The sequence below is a fragment of the Elephas maximus genome, chromosome 26 (assembly GCF_024166365.1).
Source record: "Elephas maximus indicus isolate mEleMax1 chromosome 26, mEleMax1 primary haplotype, whole genome shotgun sequence".
NCBI lineage: Eukaryota > Metazoa > Chordata > Mammalia > Proboscidea > Elephantidae > Elephas > Elephas maximus.
The window spans coordinates 39,469,848-39,491,113 of NC_064844.1; the positions used below are offsets into that span (position 1 = coordinate 39,469,848).

At 41.5% G+C, this 21,266-nt stretch overlaps 1 protein-coding gene across 1 annotated transcript in view; it reads left to right on the plus strand.

Moving 5' to 3' along the window:
* A4GNT (alpha-1,4-N-acetylglucosaminyltransferase) overlaps positions 1–21,019 on the plus strand; it is a 69,915-nt gene extending 48,896 nt beyond the window's left edge. The window contains exons 4-6 of the mRNA XM_049870285.1: positions 9,110–9,221; positions 13,675–14,111; positions 20,023–21,019. Coding sequence (XP_049726242.1) covers positions 13,701–14,111; positions 20,023–20,637 — 1,026 coding nt within the window. The 5' untranslated portion in view covers positions 9,110–9,221; positions 13,675–13,700 and the 3' untranslated portion in view covers positions 20,638–21,019. The remainder of the gene's footprint in view (positions 1–9,109; positions 9,222–13,674; positions 14,112–20,022) is intronic.
* The last annotated feature ends 247 nt before the right edge of the window (positions 21,020–21,266 follow it).

A 21,266-nucleotide genomic window follows, 5' to 3' on the forward strand; every position in this document is an offset into this window, starting at 1 on the left:
ACATGTCATTATAATACTTTACTTTGTCTTCTCGAGCTGCCCTTGAAATCTTCTGCTCAGCTCTTTTACTTCATCATTTCTTCCATTTACTTTGGCTGCTCTACGTTCAACACCAAGTTTCAGAATCTCTTCAGATGTTTATTTTGGTCTTTTCTTTCTTCCTTGTCTTTTTAATGATCTTTTGTTGTTTTCATGTGTGACGTCCTCAATGTCATCCCACAATGCTTCTGGTCTTAGGTCATTAGTGTTCAATGCGCCAAATCAATTCTTGAGATGGTCTCTAAATTCAGGTGGGATTTAGAGATGCTCAAGGTTGTAATTTGGCTCTCGTAGACTTGTTTTACTTTTTTTCAGCTTCAACTTCAACTTGCATATGAGTAATTGATGGTCTGTTCTGCAGTTGGCCCTGGCCTTGTTCTGACTCTTGATATTGAGCTTCTCCATATATTTCCACAGATACAGTCAATTTGATTCCTGTGTATTACATCCGGTGATGTCCATGTGTATAGTTGCCATTTTTGTTGTTGAAAAAAGGTATTTGCAACGAAGAAGTCATCAGGCTTGCAAAATTCTCATGGGATCTCCAGAACGTTTCTTTCACCAAGACCATATTTTCCAACTACTGATCCTTCTTTGTTTCCAACTTTCATATTCCAATCACCAGTAACTGTCAAAGCATCTTGATTGCATGTTTGATCAATTTCAGACTGCGGAAGTTGGTAAAAATTCTTCAATTTCTTCATCTTTGGGATTAGTGGTTGGTGTGCAAATTTGAATAATAGTCATATTAACTGGTCTTCCTTGTAGGTTGTTGGGTATTTTCCTGTCACTGACAGTGCTGTACATTGGGATAGATCTTGAGTGTTTTTTTTTTTTTTGACAATGAATGTGACACCATTTCTTTTCAATTTGTTGTTACCGGCATAGTAGACCATATGATTGTCTGAGTCAAAATGGCCAATAACAGTCCATGCCAGCTAATTAATGCCTAGGATATCAATCTTTATATGTCACATTTCATTTTTCACGATTTCCATTTTTCCTAGATTCATAGTTTGTACATTCCATGTTCTGATTGTTAATGCATGTTTGCGGTTATTTCTTTCCAAGTCATGCCACATTAGCAGATGAAAGTTCTGAAAGCTTTGTTCCATCCATGTCATTAAGGTTGACTCTACTTTGAGGAGGCAGCTCTTCCCCAGTCATATTTTGAGTACCTTTCAATCTGAGGGGCTCGTCTTTGGGCACTATATCAGGCAATGTTTTGCTGCTATTCGTAAGGTTTTTTTGTGTGTGCTTTAGGTGAAAGGTTACAGCTCGTTAATTTCTCATTCAAAAATTTATGCTCATATTGTTTTGTGACATTGGTTGCAATCCCCACAATGTGACAACGCACTCCTGCTTTCTACCCCGGGTTCCCTGTATCCATTCAACCAGTTCCTGTCCCTTCCTGCCTTCTCATCTTACTTTTGGACAGGAGCTGTTCGTTTGATCTTGTATATTTGATTGAACTTGAACTAAGCAGCATGTTCTTCACATGTATTATTTTTTTGTTTTATAGTCCTGCTTAGACTTTGTCTGAAGAGTGGGCTTCAGGAATGGCTTCAGTTCTGGGTTAACAGAATGTCCCGGGGCCATAGTTTCCGGGGTTCCTTCAGTCTCTGTCAGACCATTAAGTCTGGTCTTTTTATGTGAATTTGAATTCTGTTCCACATTTTTCTACTGCTCTGTCCAGGACTCTCTGTTGTGTTCCCTAACAGGGCGGTCATTGGTGGTAGTTGGGCACCATCTGGTTCTTCTGGTCTCAGGCTGGCAGAGTCTCTGGTTCATTTGGTCCTTTAGACCTTTTGGCTAGTGTTTTCCTTGTATCTTTATTCATAAGGTTTTCATTGGCCAGTTTTTTTAGAAGTAGACTGCCAAGTCCTTCTTCCTAATATGTCTTTGTCTGGAAGCTTTACTGAAATCTGTCCACCATGGGTGAACCTGCTGGTTTTTGAAATACTGGTGGCATATCTTCTAGCATCACAACAACATGAAAACCACTACAGTATGACAAATTGATAGATGAGTGGTGGATATATATATAATCTTTTAACTGTGTCTTCCTGGAGTAGCTGATACTTGATATGTAGGTGACAGGTGAAAATATGCAATGGCTGCATTATAACCATTGTCAGAAGTAGGGACTAAAAGACAGTGGAGAGGGTGGAGCTGTGAGCAGTGTACCTGGTCAAAAAGTCAAACAATTTTTATGGAAGGACAAGTGACCTGAGGTGAAAATATATCTCAATTCCTGGGTAGTGGCCAATGGTGACAGTGTCTGGTGGGGACATGGAAGGACAAGAATTGGAAGATGGAAGACAAGCAGATCTGGGGTTGAGGGATGTGCCTAAATATATAGGAATGGAAACAATTTTTCTGTCACATGCTAATATCCACCAGAATACATCCACCATAGAAGATGCACTGAGAAACCACATAGATGAAATGACTTGGTCAGTTGATATTAGCTAGTCTTCACTATTGGCTACCACCCCAAAACTGGCCTGGTGACACATGACTGGAGTGGCTACAGTGGCAGAGATGGAGGCTATGAACTGGCCTAACAGCATGAACTTCTGCTTATTAAAACTGATCTAGGTACTGCTGCCTCTGAAAGTCCAACTTGTCAGCTACAGAGACCAACATTAAGTCCTTGGTATGTCACTATTACTTGAGGAGACCAACTGGCTATGTGGTGACAAGTTGACTACACTGAGCCCCTTCAATCCTGGAAGTAGACAATGTTTCATCCTCACAGGAATGAATATCCAGGTGCGAGTTTGCCTTTTCTGCCCCCAGAGCTTTACCCACACCACTATCTGGGGGGTGTAGAATGTTTGATTCACAGTTATGGAGTCCCATATAGCATAGCATTTGACCTGGTGTTACGGATTGAACTGTGTCCCCCCAAAATGTGTGTCAACTTGGGTAGGCCACGATTCCCAGTATTGTGTGGTTGTCCACCATTTTGTCATCTGATGCGATTACCTTATGTGTTGTAAATCTTAACCTCTATGATGTTAATGAGGCAGGATTAGAGGCAGTTACGTTAATGAGGCAGGACTCAATCTACAGGATTATGTTGTACCTTGAGTCTATCTCTTTTCAGATATAAAAGAGAGAATTGAGCAGAAAGGAGAGGGACATCCTACCACAAAGAAGGAAGAGCCGGGAGTGGAGTGCGTTCTTTAGACCTGGAGTTTCTTTGCTGAGAGGCTCCTAGACCAGGGGAAGATTGATGACAAGGACCTACCCCAGAGCCAGCAGAAAAAGAAAGCCTTCCCCTGGAGCTGGTGCTCTGAAATTCAGACTTTTAGCCTCCTTGGCTGTGAGAAAATAAATTTCTGCTTGTTAAATCCATCCACTTATGGTATTTCAGCACTTTTTTTAGATAACTAAGATACCGGAGGACTCAATTTACAGTGACGGAGGTGCAGGATTGAATCCATTACTATAAGATCTACTGGTTGTATCACATACTGGGCCACCCAGAGGCAGCTTTATGGAATGGCCTTCTAAAGTTACAAGAGGAAACATTCTGAAAGAATGGGCTGCCATCCTTCGGGGCACAGTATAGTCATATCAATTCAGAGACCTCTATATAATGCTGTGTATCCAATAGGAAGGACATATAGATTTCAGAATCAAGGAATGTAATGAGAAGCGGCCCCACTGACCATCACTCCTAATGATCTATTGAAGGTTTTTGTACTTCTCATTCCTGTAACTCTGAAATGTTGGAGGTCCTGGTTTGCATAGAGAGTGGACTCTTGCCAGGAAATACAGCAAGGGTGCCCTTAAATTAAAAACTGCTACAGCACACTTTGGTCTTTATAAAAAGAGCTGTTATACTGGTAGGGGTAATTAACCTTGATCAGCTGGAGGAGGTAAGTCTGCTTTTACAATATGTATGGAATCTTGGCAATCCTCTTAGTTACCTCCTGGTACTCTCTTGCCCCACTGTAACTGTGAATGGACATGCAGCAACACTGAACCGAGACCAGCATGTGTACCATGGATCGGCACTTCAGAGATGAAGATTTGAGTTGCACCACCAGCTATGCTACCAACACCTGATGAGGTTATCACTGAGCATGAAGGGAATTAGAGTGGATAGTGGAGGAGGAAGAGGATGAGTACCAGTTGCAGCCTTGAGATCACCACAGTGTAGTTCATCTCATTGACCTTCTTCTTAATTTCCCCTCAGGAAGAAATACCCATGGGGACCATGGAGGAACCTGTGTGGAGAAGAATTGTTTAGCACAAGGGGCAGACTGTGGCTGTCATGAGAATGCACCTCACAGACCTCCAACTAGAGGGAGCATAACTGACAAATGGTGCCAGCAGCTACACTATGAAATACGTTGCTGTTTGTGCCAAGGCCATTCCTCCCTCAGGCTGCTCCCAGCCAATGACTGAATGTAGCAGAGATCTTGAAATAGCCCCACTCCTGAGAGACACAGATCTCCTCTAGTTGAGGTAGACTTTGTCTTGACAGCTCTCTGATGATTTTGTTGAACCTTCCTTAGACTACAAATCAACCTAGAACACTTCCACCCAAGTTTTTCTCCCTTTCTTCTTCACTTGTAGTAGAACTTGCATTGCAATCTGGCAGCTTCCTCAGCCTTCTGCAGCTCCCTTCCTATTTTCTTTTATACAGGCATTTCCCCTAATGAAATCCTTACACATTTAATCTGCTTCTCAGAGGACCTGGACTAACAGAGTTTGTATGTGAGCAGTAAGGAGAGGAAAAAGTCAAGAATGACTCCCTGGTTTTTGGCCTGGGTAACTGGGTGCATGCTGATTGTAAGGCACTGAAATTAGGGAGAACAAAGATTTCCATTTAAAGAGATTTAATGTTGGTAGTAAAAGGACATATTGAGGGGTGTGTGGAAGGACAAAAGCAAGACAGAGAAAGCAGAGAGGCTAGGCTTAGGGTAAGGAGGACAGTTCCACCTCTTATGGGTTTCTGTTACAAATAAAGTTGCCCTTCCCCACTGGTGCAAATTTTCCAAATCTTTAGAGCAGCTCCGACCTCATCTATGGCTCAAAAATGGATTATCATGAAAACATGTGGAAGGGAATCAGTGAGTAGAAGCTTAACACTGGGCTTCATTCAGCCATATTGGGAAATGCTCATTCTCACAGCCGCTCAGACTTTATAATGGTGTTGTGCCTTGTAGACACTTAGCATAGATGGTCCCAAGATGTTCCCAATTCCTTATGGGAAGAAACAACTAAACACTGGTTTATAGAACCTATTAGCAAAGTCCCTTCAAACAGCATCCCCCTTAGGCAGTGGGACTGTCTTCTGTAGGATTCTTGCAGACCCCTCTCTTCACCTTTAGAAGGGGGTGTGTGGGTCATAACTGGTTCACTGAGAAAAAGCGTTTTCTCTTATCTCCCTGCTATTAACCACCATTCCCTCTTTTATCTGCAAATTTAAAAAATGAAAAAATAGATGTGTCAATGCAGTAATTTCCAGAACAAATCCCAGAAACATAGCTGTGTAAGGTTTTATAAACAGTGGCATGTTTGACTGGTATGGCTGAGTGGAGAACAAACAGCATTATTACCAGAAACACAAAGCTAGGACCATTTTTTAAGAAAAGCAGATCTGTTTAAAATATTGCTACAAGTCAAAGAGATTTTACTCTGCTGCTAACTCACTGAGTTTTAGTAAAAAAAAATTTTTTCAGGATTAATATTGATAAAGTCACCCCTCAGTGTACACCAATTATTTTATTTTTCCCCCATGGGTTCCCAGGTAGAATGCTCTGAATTGTTTCTCACTATGCAGTGAACAGACTCTGTCTAGCCAACTCCTCCATTCATGGAAACCCAACACACCAGTCTCCATTCCAGCTTCAGAACAGTGGCGAAAAGAATTGGGAATGTTGATAAGATAACACTCCATGTGTTGGTTTTTCCCTGTTAATAGCTGAATGCTTTAACAAGCTTATCAGTTCCATTTGCTTAACAGATGTTTTCAAAACCGGAACTGTGGTTTCAAAGGCTCCAAAGTAAATAGGACAAGTATTGCTGGGTTGAACATTTCCTTCTTGCAGTAAATCTGAGTTCAAAGAAGCTACAGGATTGAGAGGTGTGCTTTTTATGCACAACTGAATTCAACAAACACTTATTGTTAAAAATTCCTTTAACTTTCCTTTCTTAATACAGTGGGACCTTTATGCAAGAAGGACGTAGTCCCAAATACTGAACTATTTCCAATTGAGGTTATCAGAGTTTATCTGTAAGGCTGAAGACTTGGGGAAATCTCTGCTTTAGATCTGCTGTTTACCTCACTGTACTGCTCCCCCCCCTCCTTTTTTTTTAAATCTACAGTAGCTCCAATCATCCAAAAACCAGAATTTTAAAAGAGAATAAACAGTGGATTCAGAGTTTCATCTCTTTGGGGCTACACCAACACACATTTTCTAAGGTCTCAGTCAGCAACAATTACCCAGGCTCCCCCAGGCTACATATCCTTTGGATTAACTAAGCCTGGCTTACATTATAATGGAGGAAGTGAGAACTCTCTCACACAAGGCAGAAACTCCTAGGAGAGTAAATGATGTCTGGATGTACACATGACTGCTGACAGTGTATCCAGACCCATCTATTGCTCAAAGATGAGTAGCTATTTGTACATCTTTCCTCAGATATCTCACTGGGGTCCCTAGGGGTTGCTTGCCTGGTTGGACAAGGCCTAAGGTTGTGTGGCAAAGACATTCAGAGGAATTTTAAACAGAGGAAGTCCCAAGGAGGGTCAAAGAGCAGGCCGTTGCTTAGAGAAGGTGGTGTGTAGGAGAAGTTGTGGATAAATGACAACCAGAGTTAAGGTACTGATGTAAGCTATGGCCCGGGAATCAGGATTTCCTGAAGCCCATTTTGGAGCCTCTAGGGATCTGTGGAGTCTGGGTTAAGAACTGCTGCTGTGGCACCTGCCTGCATAGACAAAAAGTTAGTATGGTTCAAGCCAGATAAAGCAGAAAGGAGAGGAGTAAAGGAAGTTAGCTCTGCTCCTCCTGCCACAGGGGTGGCTGAAAGGAATGGATATGGGGCCGTGGCAAGTCCCAGGTACAATAGCTCAGATGACAGGAAGCTTCCATAGGGAGACTTGGGACAGACATCAGACTGCAATCCTGAAAAGGCCCAGGTACCACTGACCTAACTGTTGGCTTCTGCACACATCTGATCAACTCCCATATAGAGTTGAGGATTTCCTTCTTAAAGGTTCACTGGGAAATAGATTTCATTCATCTGCGGTGGAGCGGAGGGGAAGGTGTAGGGGGTGGGGAGGGACCTTAATGTTTGTCCTCAGGGATGCCAAATGCCGTCTATGTTAATCAAAAAAACCCAGTATAGTATCCTAGTTTTCTTCTCTTTTCCTTGGTGAAAAGTAAGAATTGCTTCTTTGGTTTATGAAGCCCTTTCACAATGAACCTCTGGTCAGTTATCCTCACTTTACAAGGGAGCTGAGGCTCAGGGCAGTTTAGGAACTTGTTCTGATGGCCTTAGCCCCTGACGAGAAGAGGCATAACTCCAAACCCTGTGCTATTTCCATGATACCCTCTACTTGGCTCTTTTCTTTCTTTCTTTTTTTTATAATTTATTTTGTTGTGGAGAATATACACAACAAAAGTTACACAAATTCAACAGTTTTTACATCTACAAATCAATGACATTGATTATATTTTTGAGATGTGCCACCATTCTCACCCTCCTTTTCTGAGTTGTTCCTCCTTCGTTAGCATTAACTCACTGACCCATAAGGTTCCCATCTAATCTTTCGCTGTTGTCAATTTGACCTCATAAAGATAGTTCTTTTAAAAGAGCGTAATGCTCAAGGCAGACCTTTTTTACTAGTTAAGCTAAACTATTGTCTGGTTTTAAGAAAACTTCAGAGGATATTCTTGGTTTAAGGTTTAAAGATTATCTCAGGGCAATAGTTTCAGGGGTTCATCCACACTTGATGGTTCCAGGAAGTCTACAGTCCAAGAGGATTTGAAATTCTGTTCAAAATTTTCCCTCTTTTGATCGGGATTCTTTCTATAGAATCTTTGATCAAAATGTTCAGTATTCAGTTCTTCTGGTCTCACTGCAAAAGAGGCAGTTGTTCATAGAGGTAATTTGCCACACATTCCATTTTCTTCTCCTATTTCTGACTCTGCTTTTTCCTCTGTTGCTCCACGTGAATAAAGACCGATAGTTGTTCCCTCTACTTGGCTCCTGATCAGGCAGGGCCTACCTTTTTGTGCTTAACATTTCACTGCATTATAGATGCTGACATTCATCCGTGTCTGGCAAGGACCACTAATTTGCTGCTCTCTACCTTAACCACTTGTTCAACAGTTTGGGCCATATTACAAGCAGTTGGAAGGTACCAGGATATGCAGTTAGGAACTTTACTGGCACCCCCAGTAGAGAATGGCTCTAAAGCGGACCACCAAGTGCTCATTTCAGGGGTGGTGGGGAGCAGACCACAGGAGAGCAATGACAACTTAGAGGAGGTGGGGTTGGCACATCAATGGAGGGCGATAAAGCTGACTTCATGAGAGCAGGAGGAAGCTCATACTGCACGAAGGGGCCTCAAGGCCCAGGATCCTTCCTGCAGCTACTTTAACTGACATTGGGGCACCAAGGCTAGCTATAGATCACTGGGCTTTGTCTATTGTTTATTTGTGGTGATGGGCTTTTTTTTTTTAATGAAAACTTATAAGGAAAAGTTGGAAGCAACTTACAGGATTGTCTGGTGAAGAAGCTTTACCAAGTCTCTGCCCATGATTTTGGTTCAAGCTAAAATGGTTGGCCACAGGATCTGTGTGCTCCAGGGTTATGCTATGATAATTTTCTCCAGGTGAAATGACCCCAAACCTTATAATTCTCCTGATAGATCCACAAATAGGCAGGATTAGTGTGTGGGTCTCCTGAAAAATCTTGTGAACCCCCATTGTCCCCAAGTCTCTGTATAGATTTAATCTTCTGCCAATGATTTACTTCCCCCAGTGTTGTTGAACACCTGTTGTTTAGCTTTAATCTTCTGCCAATGATTTACTTCCTCCAGAGTTGTTGAATTGGAAGATTAAGTGGTGATTTATCAGAAAGTATAGCAGGAAAAACTTGTCTTCATTTCTTAGACCTTCAGTACTGGCTGACCACACGTTTCTGGCTAGAAGGTAAGCCCTGATTCATTGGTTTTGAGTTCTCTATAAGAGTTAAATGGAATATGAAAAGTAGACCACCTAATAATGGAAACATCTATCTGCTTTCCTGGAGTTAAAGTTAGAGGTAACGTTTATGGAGAGGGAGGCACTGCAGGTAGTGGTTCAGAACCTGGGCTTTGGTGGCTTTGCTGCTTGCTAACAGTGTAGTCTTGGCAAATTACTTAACTTGCTAATCTTCAGCTTGCTCATTTCTAAAAAAGGAGACTAAGAGTATCTACTTAATAGAGGATTGAATGAGATAATGTTCACAAAGAGCTCAAGAGTATCTGGAACACAGTAAATGGTTAATAAAAGGTGATCCCGAAACCTGTTGCCATCGTGTTGATTCCGACTCATAGTGAGCCTATATGACAGAATAGAACTGCCCCACTGGGTTTCCAAAGAGCAACTGGTGGATTGAAACTGCCCACCTTTTGGTTAACAGCCGAGCTCGTAACCACTATGTGACCAGGGCTCCAGCCTTGGAAACCCTTATGGGGCAGTTCTACTCTGTCCTACCAGGTTACTGTGAGTTGGAATTGCCTTGATGGCAACAAGTTTGGTTTTATCACATTTAATCTACAAAACAGTTCAAAGAGATAAGCACTATTTTATCTCATTTTACAGATGAAGACAATGAGGCTTAGAAAGTTTAAGCTAATAAGTCATGGAGAGAGTATTGAACCGAAGCTGTGTAGTTTCGGAGCTCAAAGGCTCAGCTGCTGGGCCATAGGTCTTTCCAAGGCTTAAACCAACCTTTTGTTTAACAACCAGGGCTCCAAAGGGTGATCATTAGTATTTTAAAACTTCTGCTGATAGTGAGGTATTTTAATTTGATCACATTAGAAATATTTGGCTGGACTGTATTTTTTATAAAATTCAATTTAATATGTAATTTAAGAAAAGGAGGTGCTTTAGTTTTGTCAACTGTATAAATAGAAATGATTTCATTATTACTTCAGATTGTAGATATTATGAGAGCAATTCAGATAAATTCAAATCTTCATCAAAATTCTGTTTTGGAAACTGAAAGTGTAATTTCCTTGAAGATCCTTCTCAGGGTTAACTTTTGAAAAGGTTCAGTCTGCATTTTTTCATCAGTACCATTAGTAGTTCCTCTCTGTGAAGAAGCTGAGCGCGTCCTCTGGAGACCAATGAACACACTCAAAATGCCCATGTTTCACTATTTAAACAGTGTCATCTCCACACCCTTTACAGTTGTCAAGAAAAAGCAGAACTAGGAGTGAAGTGAGAATAGAAATTATAATTCCGTTTCAAGGTTGAAAAGGGTATCTTCAGATAACATCTGAAAGGCAATAAAACAAGTAAGGGAGAGGAAGTGAGGGACCCCAGATTTCTAGAGCTTTCAGAAATAGAGGCTCTCTCATAAGGAGCATCTTATTATATTAGCCTTTATACACTCGTTGCCATAGAGTAGAACTGCCCCATAGGGTTTCCAAGGAGCAGCTGGTGGATTTGAACTGCTGACCTTTTGGTTAACAGCTAATGCTGCAGTTCATTATACCAGGTCAATATGTGCCCATATCCCTGCAGCTCCATCTGTAGTTTGCCCAGAATCACCCTACTCCCCCTTCTTGAGGGTAGGCAGGGTGATGTGGTAGAAGGACCACTGATCTGGGAGTCAGGATTGCTGGGGTCTCTCACTCACAGTGCCTCAGTTTCATCACTTTACAAAGGGTGGGTATTATATCAGATGCTCCTCTGGGATTTCGGAAACAACTACCAGGCTTGGGGAAGCAATCACTGGTCAGGCCTTCAGTCTATCTCCATCCAGGCTTTGGGTCAGCAATTTTCAAACTAGTTGCTGGTTACTCCACGTTCCAAGGATCCTGAGTTTGTGATAACTGAGCTTAATTTGCATTTAATTTTCATTTTTTTAATGTATATGAACACATGTATACTGAGGAAAAATTAAAGCCCATCTCATCCCTTTGCTCTCTCAAATACTGGTAATAGTTTAGGATGTGAACTTCCAGATCTTTTTTTAATTCTATAAACACTTACGTGTACAACTGTTGTTTTTGTTAGGTACCATTGGGTCGGTTCCGACTCATAGCGACCCTATACGTACAACAGAATGAAACCCAAGCTCACAGTCGTTGCTTTGTTTGAGCCCATTGTTGCAGCTACTGTGCCAATCCATCTTGTTGAGGGTCTTCCTCTTTTTCGCTGACACTCTACCAAGCATAATATCCTTCCCCAGGGACTGATCCCTCCTGATAACATGCCCGAAGTAAGTGAGATGAAGTCTCTCTGTCTTTGCTCCTAAGGAGCATACTGGCTGTACTTCTTCCAGGCTGTACTTCTTCCAAGACAGATTTGTTTGTTCTTCTGGCAGTCTATGGTATATTCAATATTCTTTGCCAACACCGTAATTCAAAGTTATCAACTTTTTTGGTCTTCCTTATTCGCTGTCTAGCCTTCATATTCATATGTATGATTACATAATTAAAAAACATGAATGGGTTCATATTACTCTGTAAGCTACACATTTACTAAATGTCATGGAAATCATTCCATGCTGTTATATATAGATTTACTTCATTCTTTCTAATTGTTGCAGAATATTCAATAGTATGTATACCATAATTTGTTTGACAACTGTCTTAATTTTCTCAAAATTATGAAAGCATACTACTCTATTTTTTCCTCATACTTTTATGTGTTTGTTGTTTAGCTCTTCAATCCACTTTATTTTGTTGTATTGTGGAGTAGGGATCTAATTTAATTTCCTCTCCAAATGGAGATCCAACTATTCCAACACCATTTATCGAATAATCCTTTCATTGCTTCCTCACCTGAACTGCCAACTTCATCATATACTAAATTCCCGTATATGAGTATATTGGTCCATTTCTGGATTCTTTTTTCCATTCCATATGTCTATTGATTTCTTTTTGGATCAATGCTAATTGTTTAAATTATTAAAGCTTTAGAGTGTGCTTTCATGTTGATCCTGCATATCTTTTCGCTGGTTCTTTTACCACCCTTTAAATATTTTCTATTCTCTTCTTGCCCATTTTCTCTTTGAAATGAATTTTAGAATCAACTTGTCAAATTTCATAAAAGTTCTAATGAAATTTTGATTGGACTTGTATTGAAAAAATAGAGAGGCAGGTATGGGTGAAGAATAGAAGCACAAACTTTGAAGCCTGAGATCAGACTTTGGGCAAATGGCTTAACATCTCTGTGCCTCAGTTTCTTCATTTGTAAAATGGGAGTAATAAGAGTATCCACTTCAAAGTGTTAGGATTAAATGGATTAAATCATTGAAAATGCTTGGCACCTGTCAGCACTACACAAATATTTCCTATTATTTTGTGTGATTTTAGGAAAAAAAAAAAAGTTTCCATCAAGTTGACTCTAACTCATGGTGACCCCACGTGTGTCAGAGTAGAACTGTGCTCCATAAGGCTTTCAGTGGCTGATTTTTTGGACGCAGATAGTCAGGCCTTTCTTCCAAGGTGCCTCTGGGTGGACTCAAACCTCTAACCTTTTGGTTAGCAAGCAAACACGTTAACTGTTTGCACCACCCAAGGACTCTTAAAGGATGTATTTATTTGGTTTATTCCTAAGCATTTGTTGCTATTGTGATATAAGTTTTTATTGTCTGTGACATATTCTACTTGGTTATTGTTGATGTATAAAAAAGCTATTGGTTTTGATATGTCAATGCTCTCTTTAGCCTCTTTGGTTAATTTTCTTCTTAGCTCTATTAGTTTTTAAGTAAATTATCTTGGATTTTCTAGGTAGACTGTATTTTCTGCAACTAGTGATACTTTTGCCTCTTCCTTTCTAATGTTCATAGTAGAAATCCATTTCTCTTGTTTCATTGCATTCGTTAAAATTATCAGAATAATGTTGAATAGTAACCTCCATATCATATTTCTAACCTTGATAGAGATGCTTGAAAAGTTTCATATTATGTATAATGATTGCTATATGATCTGCTTTTTTTTTTTTTTTAATGTTCTGGTGGGCTTTTTGGGTAGATAGTTTATTAGCTTAAGAAATTTTCCTTGTACTTTTGAAAATCATGAAAGGATGTCACATTTTATTCCCCCCTGCCACCTCCCTTTTTTTTGGTCATTTGTTGAGCCAAAATGATCATACAGCTTTTCTTCTTTAGTCTGTTAAGGTAATATAGTCCATTAATATTTTTCCAATTAACCAGTTAATTAATCAGTTTTCTATGGTGAATTGTTCTTGCAGTCCTAATATAAACCCTAATTGGTTATGATGCATTTTTCTTATTAATACTACTGGACTTCATTTCATCGTATTTTATGTAAGGTTTTTTCATCTATGTTTATAGGTGATATTGATGTATCATTTTCTTTTCTTGCATGCTATCTTCATCAGGGTTTGTGAATGTTCATTTTCAATTAATTGCGTTGATTTAAAGGAGCAGGCTAGGGGAGAGAAGTAGACATGCTGAAGGAGCTCCAGGTCTCCCTGTTGATCTTCCTACTGCTTGCCTGTGGCTTTCTGTACCAGCTGATCCTGAAGTCCAGCAGCCTCTTCTCCTGCCTGCCTACCTACAAGTTCCCCCAGGGGCCCGAAGCCCTCCTGAGCCACCAACGCAGCATTGTGTTCCTGGAGACCTCAGAGAGAATGGAGCCACCCCCGCTCGTCTCCTGTGCTGTGGAGTCGGCTGCCAGGGTTTATCCTGAGCAGCCTGTGGTGTTCTTTATGAAGGGCCTCAACAATTCCACACAGCTGCCCCCACATGCCACTTACCCAGCGTTTTCCCTCCTCTCAGCAATAGACAATGTTTTCCTCTTCCCTTTGGATATGAAAAGGCTATTTGAAGACACACCGCTGTTTTCATGGTACACTCAAGTAAGTGTTCTGGGAATCTTCGAATGTCAGTGTTGGGAGGGACCTCAGGAACTGAGTGCAACTTACTCACTTTATAGATGGGTAGATTGAGGGTAAGGGATTCGGTGCCACAGATGGAACTAGAACCCAGATGCTTCAACTCTTGCCTGGTCCTCTCTCTACCATGCTGAGCCCTAAATCAGGCAACCAGGAGACACTAAGTTAGGCCTATCTTTACTGTCTGGTGTCTTTTGCGTCTAGCCTTATTTCTTTTGGGACATAGGTTATTCTGAGACTATCTTTTAACTGAATGAGTTTCTGTATCTTTTCTAGGTGAATAGATGACTTATTTTTCACTATCAGTTTTAAATCCACCAGTGTTAAACTTTTTTCCACCTGAGGGGGAACCCAGAAAATATTTAACTTGAAAATGGTGAAGATAGAAAGTGCATGAAGGATCAGGCAGAATGCTGCTGTGTGAAATTGGTTTATATTAAAATATGATCAAGAAACCCCTAAAGCTCATAGGAATTTTGTAATCATCCTAGTAGCATAACATAATAAGTAAATAATATTTCAATTAAATATCTCTCTCAGAGAACCCACAATCAAGAAATATTTAAGGAAATTACAGTATAATCACCCAATGATTACATTATACAGGCTTTAAATATGACATCTTATGAAGACTACAAGCATAAACCCTTCATTATAATGTAATTATAATAATGATTTCAGCTATGCAAAACTCACACATATTTATATATGAAAAAAACAGAAGAAAATACACATGATAGTAGTAGATGTTTTAGTTTATAAATAAAATTCTTTAAAAAAACAAAAGATAATTTAAAAACTGACATCAAAATATTACTATTTGGTTAACATATAAAGACTTATCTAAATTCTAATCACAAACTAGACCAAAGGTTAGCAAACTTTTTGCTGTAAAAAACCGGATGGTAAATATTTCACTCTTGCAGGCCAAGAGGCAAAACTGATAATGTTATGTAGAAACTTGTATTTGTTTCCTCTGACTACTGTAACAAATCCCCACAAACTTGGCAAATTAACATAACAGAAATTTATTCTCTCACAGTTCTGGAGGCCAGAAGTCTGAAATCAGTTTCACAAGTCTGTGCTCCCTCTGAAGAACTGTTTCTTACCTCTGCCAGCTTCAGGGGGCTGCTGGCATTCCTTGGTTTGTAGTCCATCACTCCATTCACTGCCTCAGTCTTCACAGCCCTTTCTCCTCTGTGTGTATGAAATCTCCCTCTGCCTCTCTCTTAAAAGGACATTTGTGATAACCTTAGGGCCCACCTGGATAATCCAGGAAAATCTTCCCATTTTAGGATCCTTAACTTAATCCCATCAGTGAAACCTTTCTCCCATATAAGGTAACATTTACAGGTTCTAGGGATTAGGACCTGAAATCTTTGTGTGACCATTATTCAGCTTACTATAGTATGAAATATCAAAACCAAATCGACTGCTGTTGAGTCGATTCTGACTCATAGTGACCATATAGGACACAGTAGAACTGCCATCATAGGATTTCCAAGGCTGTAAATCTTTACTGAAGCAGGTTGCCACGTCTTTCTCCCTCAGAGTGTCTGGTGGGTTCGAATCGCCCACCTTTCAGTCAACAGCCAAGCATTTTAACCACTGCACCATGAGGGCTTCCTACTATAGTACAGTACTGAAAAAAGAAAGAAAATCCCCGCCCTAACCCACCTGATTTGCCCGGGGACCGGGTAGGTTGTCCTGGGTGGAGAGCACACACTTTGCCCCTAGTTGCTGTAAACTGGAGACATTTTCTGGATGGGGTGGGGAGTACCTAGCAGGCCACACAGGTAGGGAGTGGAGTGAGGTGCACCCTGTGGTTCGTTTCACTTGGCCCCAGTGACTTCTACATCCCAGGGTGCGCTTCTCACCTCCTGGAGAGCCTGGAGAGCTCACAGAGCCTGGAAGTCTCAAATTGGGAGCTGGCTGGTGGCGAGGTCACTCACTGGTTTGAGATTCCACCATCTGGTTCCTGGAAATTGCCAACATCGGAGGCCCCAACATGTAGGTGGAGACCAGCATGGCCCTGCAGCAGCAACGAAGTAGGCTGCTGGCCAGGGAGGAAGGTGTCAGGAGTGGAGGGGTTCCAGGTGGAAGGGGAAGCACAGGTTTGCTCTCTGAGGCTCTCAGTACTAGCCTGCTGGAGCCGTGCTCTAGAACCAAAAAACCAAGCCAGCTGCTGTTGACTCGATTCCGACTTATGGTGACCCCACGTGTATCAGAGTAGAACTTCTCTCTGTAGGGTCTTCAATGGCTGAGTTTTCAGAAGTAGATTTGGAGGTACCTCTGGCTGGACTCGAACTTTCAACCTTTAGGTTGAGCGAGTTAACTGTACCACTTGGAGACTCCAGATTGATGCCCCAGGAGAAAAACAAGCGGGTGGTGGCCCTTAGGCCACGCTTCCGGAAACCTGGGCTAGACCAACATGATCTAAATTGTGTTTTGCTCCTTGGAAAAAGAAATCTCTAATCAAATTAGTTTGGGAGATGCTGCATACGACAACTTTTTCTCACAGACTAATCATGCACATGAGCATATTAAAGGCTCTGTTCAGTCCTGAACTGAAGAAACTTTAACTTGGTTTAACCCAGCATTTCCCAAATTTATTTGAGCATGGAGCTCTCTCTTGGTGTAACACATAAATATTTCTTGAAACTAATATTCCACGGAGCACAGTTTGCATTGCTTTGAGCTTGGCCCTAATTTTACTATGTTGGATTTTAGGAGGTATGTCCTCTTCCACGGACCCTGGGGTACAGAGCCAGGGGCAGATTATCTAATAAGCAAGGTAAGCAGGGGCTTATCTGTGGTTACTTACTAATCTGAAATTGTTCCCGTACAGATTAGTAAGTAAGTACAAATAAGCCTGTGCTTATCTTGCTTACTGGGTCACCAGCCCCTGTCAGGGATTGTAAATTTGAAAAGAGGCTTTGATTCTGTAGGAAGGTGCTATGGACTTGGAAGAGAGACAGATGCCATCCATACCTAGAAGCAGAATCTTTGATGTAGTGAAAAAGTATGAAATTGTTCACTACAGACGATCTGGTAAGCAAGGTAAACTCTGTGCTTACCTTGCTTATTGGATAATCTGCCCCTGTGCAAAGCCCTTAAGTATCTCTTCGATCTGAGCCTGCATGGTGTGCATCTACAGCAACCACACCACCATACCCTTTGGGCTCTGGCCTGTGGCATGTTCTGGTCCAGGTAGGCCACCACAGGACCCAATGTGCCATCACCTGCTGATGACCACTGATTGGGCAATGTGTAGCCCCTGAAAATGCCCAGGAATGAGTACTGTGGGGTGGACTGGGGATAGGGCAACTGTTCTCTGAACAGCCAGAACCCCAAATACCTTTCTTTCCTGGTGCTCACCCCTGTTGGAGCTCGTGTGTTTTAGGCTGATGTTAGCCCAGTAGCTCACATCGAGGCAGCATTCCTCCTCCTCTAGCTCTGTGCAGCTGTTGGTATCCAATTACCCAATGGCTCTGGGTCTGCCTTAACAATCACCAACCTATAAAATAATCAAATTTACTTATTTTACCAAAACCTTTTTCTTTTGATTAAGTCTCTGGACTGTCTGCCTGAACCCAGACTGCCTGGGCTCAAATCCAGCCTCTGCCTCTCTTAGCTTGGGCAGATTACTGAACTTCTTGGACCTACTAATTTTTCACTTGAAAAGTAAGAATAATAATTGGACATATCTCTGAGGATTTGTGTAGAATATAAAGAGGTTGAAACAGTTATTGATAAATGTTATTCGTGAGGTTTTCAGCAGTTGTGTAGAATGTGATAATTTTTAACAACTGTGTGTAGAGTTTTCAAAAGTCTTAGTTGACTTGCTTTTATTTGGCTTTATAGCAGAATGTTAAAGAATGCTTCATTTTGTCAAAAATCAAGGATCAATGTTTAACCTTTCAATCAGTGTATTTAAATTCAGAAAAATAGATTTTACTTTCTGTATTCAAAAATTTAGCATTCCATATAGGAATACTGCCATTTATAATGATTTTAAAATTCTTTTAAAAGTCATTTTTTGTTTTGCTCATATTTTGTATTTGCAGTCATCCTTGACTCTTCTTTCTTTCACCCTGCATCCAATCTATCAGCAAATGCTCACCAGCTTTATCTTCAACATGTACCCAGAATCTGACCACTTCTCTCACTTCCACTGTTATAACCCTGGTCCAAGCCACCATCATTTCTTGCCTGGATTATTTCAATAGGCTGCTAACTTGCCTCTGCCTCTGCCTCTGCCCTTGTCATTCCCCCTCCCAGCCTGTTTCCCACACATCAGCCAGAGGAGCCCCTTGAAAACTAAGTCAAATCTCATCACTCCTTTCTTCCAAATCTTCCAAATAATTTCAAAGTCCTTACTCTGGCCGCCAAGGTCTGCCTCCCTCCCCATCCACACACCTCTCTGATCCTGAGTCCTACCCCTCTCCTGTCCACATTCTGCTATGGCCATACCACCTCCTTCCTGTTCCTGCACAGACCAAGCGTGCTGTTGCCTCAGAGCCCCTGCACTTGCTGTTCTCTCTACTTAGAATCCTTTTCTCCTAGATATCTGTAGTGTTCACCCACCTACTTCATTTATGTTCGAGTGGCCCTTGCTAGAACCCTATATGAGATAGTACTCCAGCCCACCCTTGTCATAGCCCCTTCACCTTGTTTTTTTTTTTTCCTTCATTGTTGTTATTGTCAGCTATTGAGTTGGTTCCAACTCATAGGGACCCTATGTATAACAGGATGGTCCTGTGCCATCCTCACAATCGTTATTGTATTTGAACCCATTGTTGTCACTGTGTCAGTCCATTTCTTTGAGGGTCTTCCCCTTTTTTGCTGATGCTCTACCAAACATGATGTCCTTCTCCAGAAACTGGTCCCTCCTGATAACATGTCCAAAGTACTTGAGACCATGTCTTGCCATCCTCGCTTCTAAGGAGCATTCTGACTGTACTTCTTTAAGACAGATTTGTTCGTTCTTCTGTCAGTCTGTGGTAAATTCAACATTCTTCGACAATACCATAATTCAAATGCATTTTTCTTTGTCGTCCCTACTAATACCCAACATGTTATATAGCTGTTTATTGTCTGTCTTTTCCCAGTAAAAATCTTTATTCACTGCAGTATTCCCAGCAGTTTTAACAGATCCTGGCACATAGTGAAAACCCTGGTGGTGTAGTGGTTAAGAGCTATGCCTGGTAACCAAAAGGTCGGCAGTTCAAATCCACCAAGCGCCCCTTGGGAACCGTATGGGGCAGTTCTACTCTGTCCTGTAGGGCCACTATAAGTCAAAATTGACTCGACAGCAATGGGTTTTGGCACATAGTATGCAGACCCTCAAAAAATATTATTAAAAAAATTAAGAAATGAGTGAAAGCATCCATGCAGACATTTTAATATTCTTTTACCAATTTTTCAAATATCATACATATTGATTTTTCTTATGGTATCCTAGCTTTTTAAAAATCATTTTTAGAACTTTTTTATGATCCTTTACAGTTTCACATTTATGGCTGTTGTACACTCACATTGAAGAACGACTTACACATTTCATTATGAAATCCCCTCTGGGTATCTTCTTTACCTTTCCATTGCTTCAAAAAAAAAATTTTTTTTTTTTTTCAATTTCGTGAAATCTTTAAAAGCTGCTGAAATTTTCCCATCAATATTGATTGCTGTAAACTTTTTATTTGAAGGCAACTTTTTGGGGTGAAGGTAAGTTTGGTAAATTTTCAAAACCGGGCTTTTGGCAAAGAGTTTTGGGAAGCGGTCCTTCTTTCCCCCAAAGCTACCCTGGGCATGGCCTCCTGATGTGACGCTCACCGGTTCCCTGCTACTTGGGGGTGATTTGTACCTGCTCCTACAGATCAACACCAGCGCAGAGAGAAACTGGCTCCATGTCAGCTCAGATGCGTCCCGCCTGGCCATCATCTGGAAATACGGTGGCATCTACATGGACACCGATGTCATCTCCATCAGGCCCATCCCTGAGGAGAACTTTTTGGCTGCACAGGCCTCCCAGGACTCTAGTAATGGGGTGTTCGGGTTTCTCCCCCACCACCCTTTTCTGTGGGAGTGCATGGAAAACTTTGTTGAGCACTACAATTCAGACATTTGGGGCAACCAGGGCCCTTATTTGATGACGAGGATGTTGAGGGTGTGGTGCAGACTTGGAAATTTCCAGGAGGTGAGTGACCTCAGGTGTCTGAATTTGTCGTTCCTACACCCACAGAGATTTTATCCCATCTCCTTCCGAGAGTGGAGGCGCTACTACTCTGTCTGGGACACAGATCCGAGCTTCAATGACTCCTATGCCCTGCATTTGTGGAACCACATGAATCAGGAGGGTAGGGTTGTGGTTAGAGGAAGCAATACACTGGTGGAAAATCTCTACCGCAAGCACTGTCCCATGACTTACAGGGACCTGATTCAAGGCCCAGAGGAGTCAGTGACTGGGAACCTGGGTCCAGGCAACAAATAGAGCCCATGCTGGGTTGCTGCTGCAATAGCATGGGTTGGACACTGCCTGGAGTGCCACATTTTCACCTGATCTCCACTTTTGCGGGGGAGCTGGGGGCTTACCCACATTTCCATTAGGATTAGGTTTCTCTGTCTATAATAAAAAAAAATCCCAAAGAACAGCGGCTTATAAAACACAGAAGCATATTTTATCTCATGTGAAAGAAGTCTGAAGGCAGACAGGTCACGGCTGACATGCTAACTCTGCAGGTATCAGGGGCCCAGGCTTCTTGCATCTTTCTGCTTGTCACACTTAGTATCCACAGCCCATGGTCCCTGATGGCTGCTTGACCTCCAGCCATGCCTGCATTCTAGGCTGCACGTTGAAGGGAGGAGGAAAGGTGAAAGCCCTTTATTTTATGAAGACTTCCCTGAAGTACCATATAATTTCCCCTGACATCTCACTGTCCAGAATATAGCTGCGAGAGACACTGGGAAGTTTAAGGAGAAAAAGAAAATCGATGCCTTGATAGGCAGCTAGCAACTTTGCTACATGTTCTATTTACTACTTTAAGATTAATTCCAGGACCTATTAGAACATTGACTGGGGTGGGGGGTTGGGAGGAATTGGTTTCCAGTCCTGATTTTGAC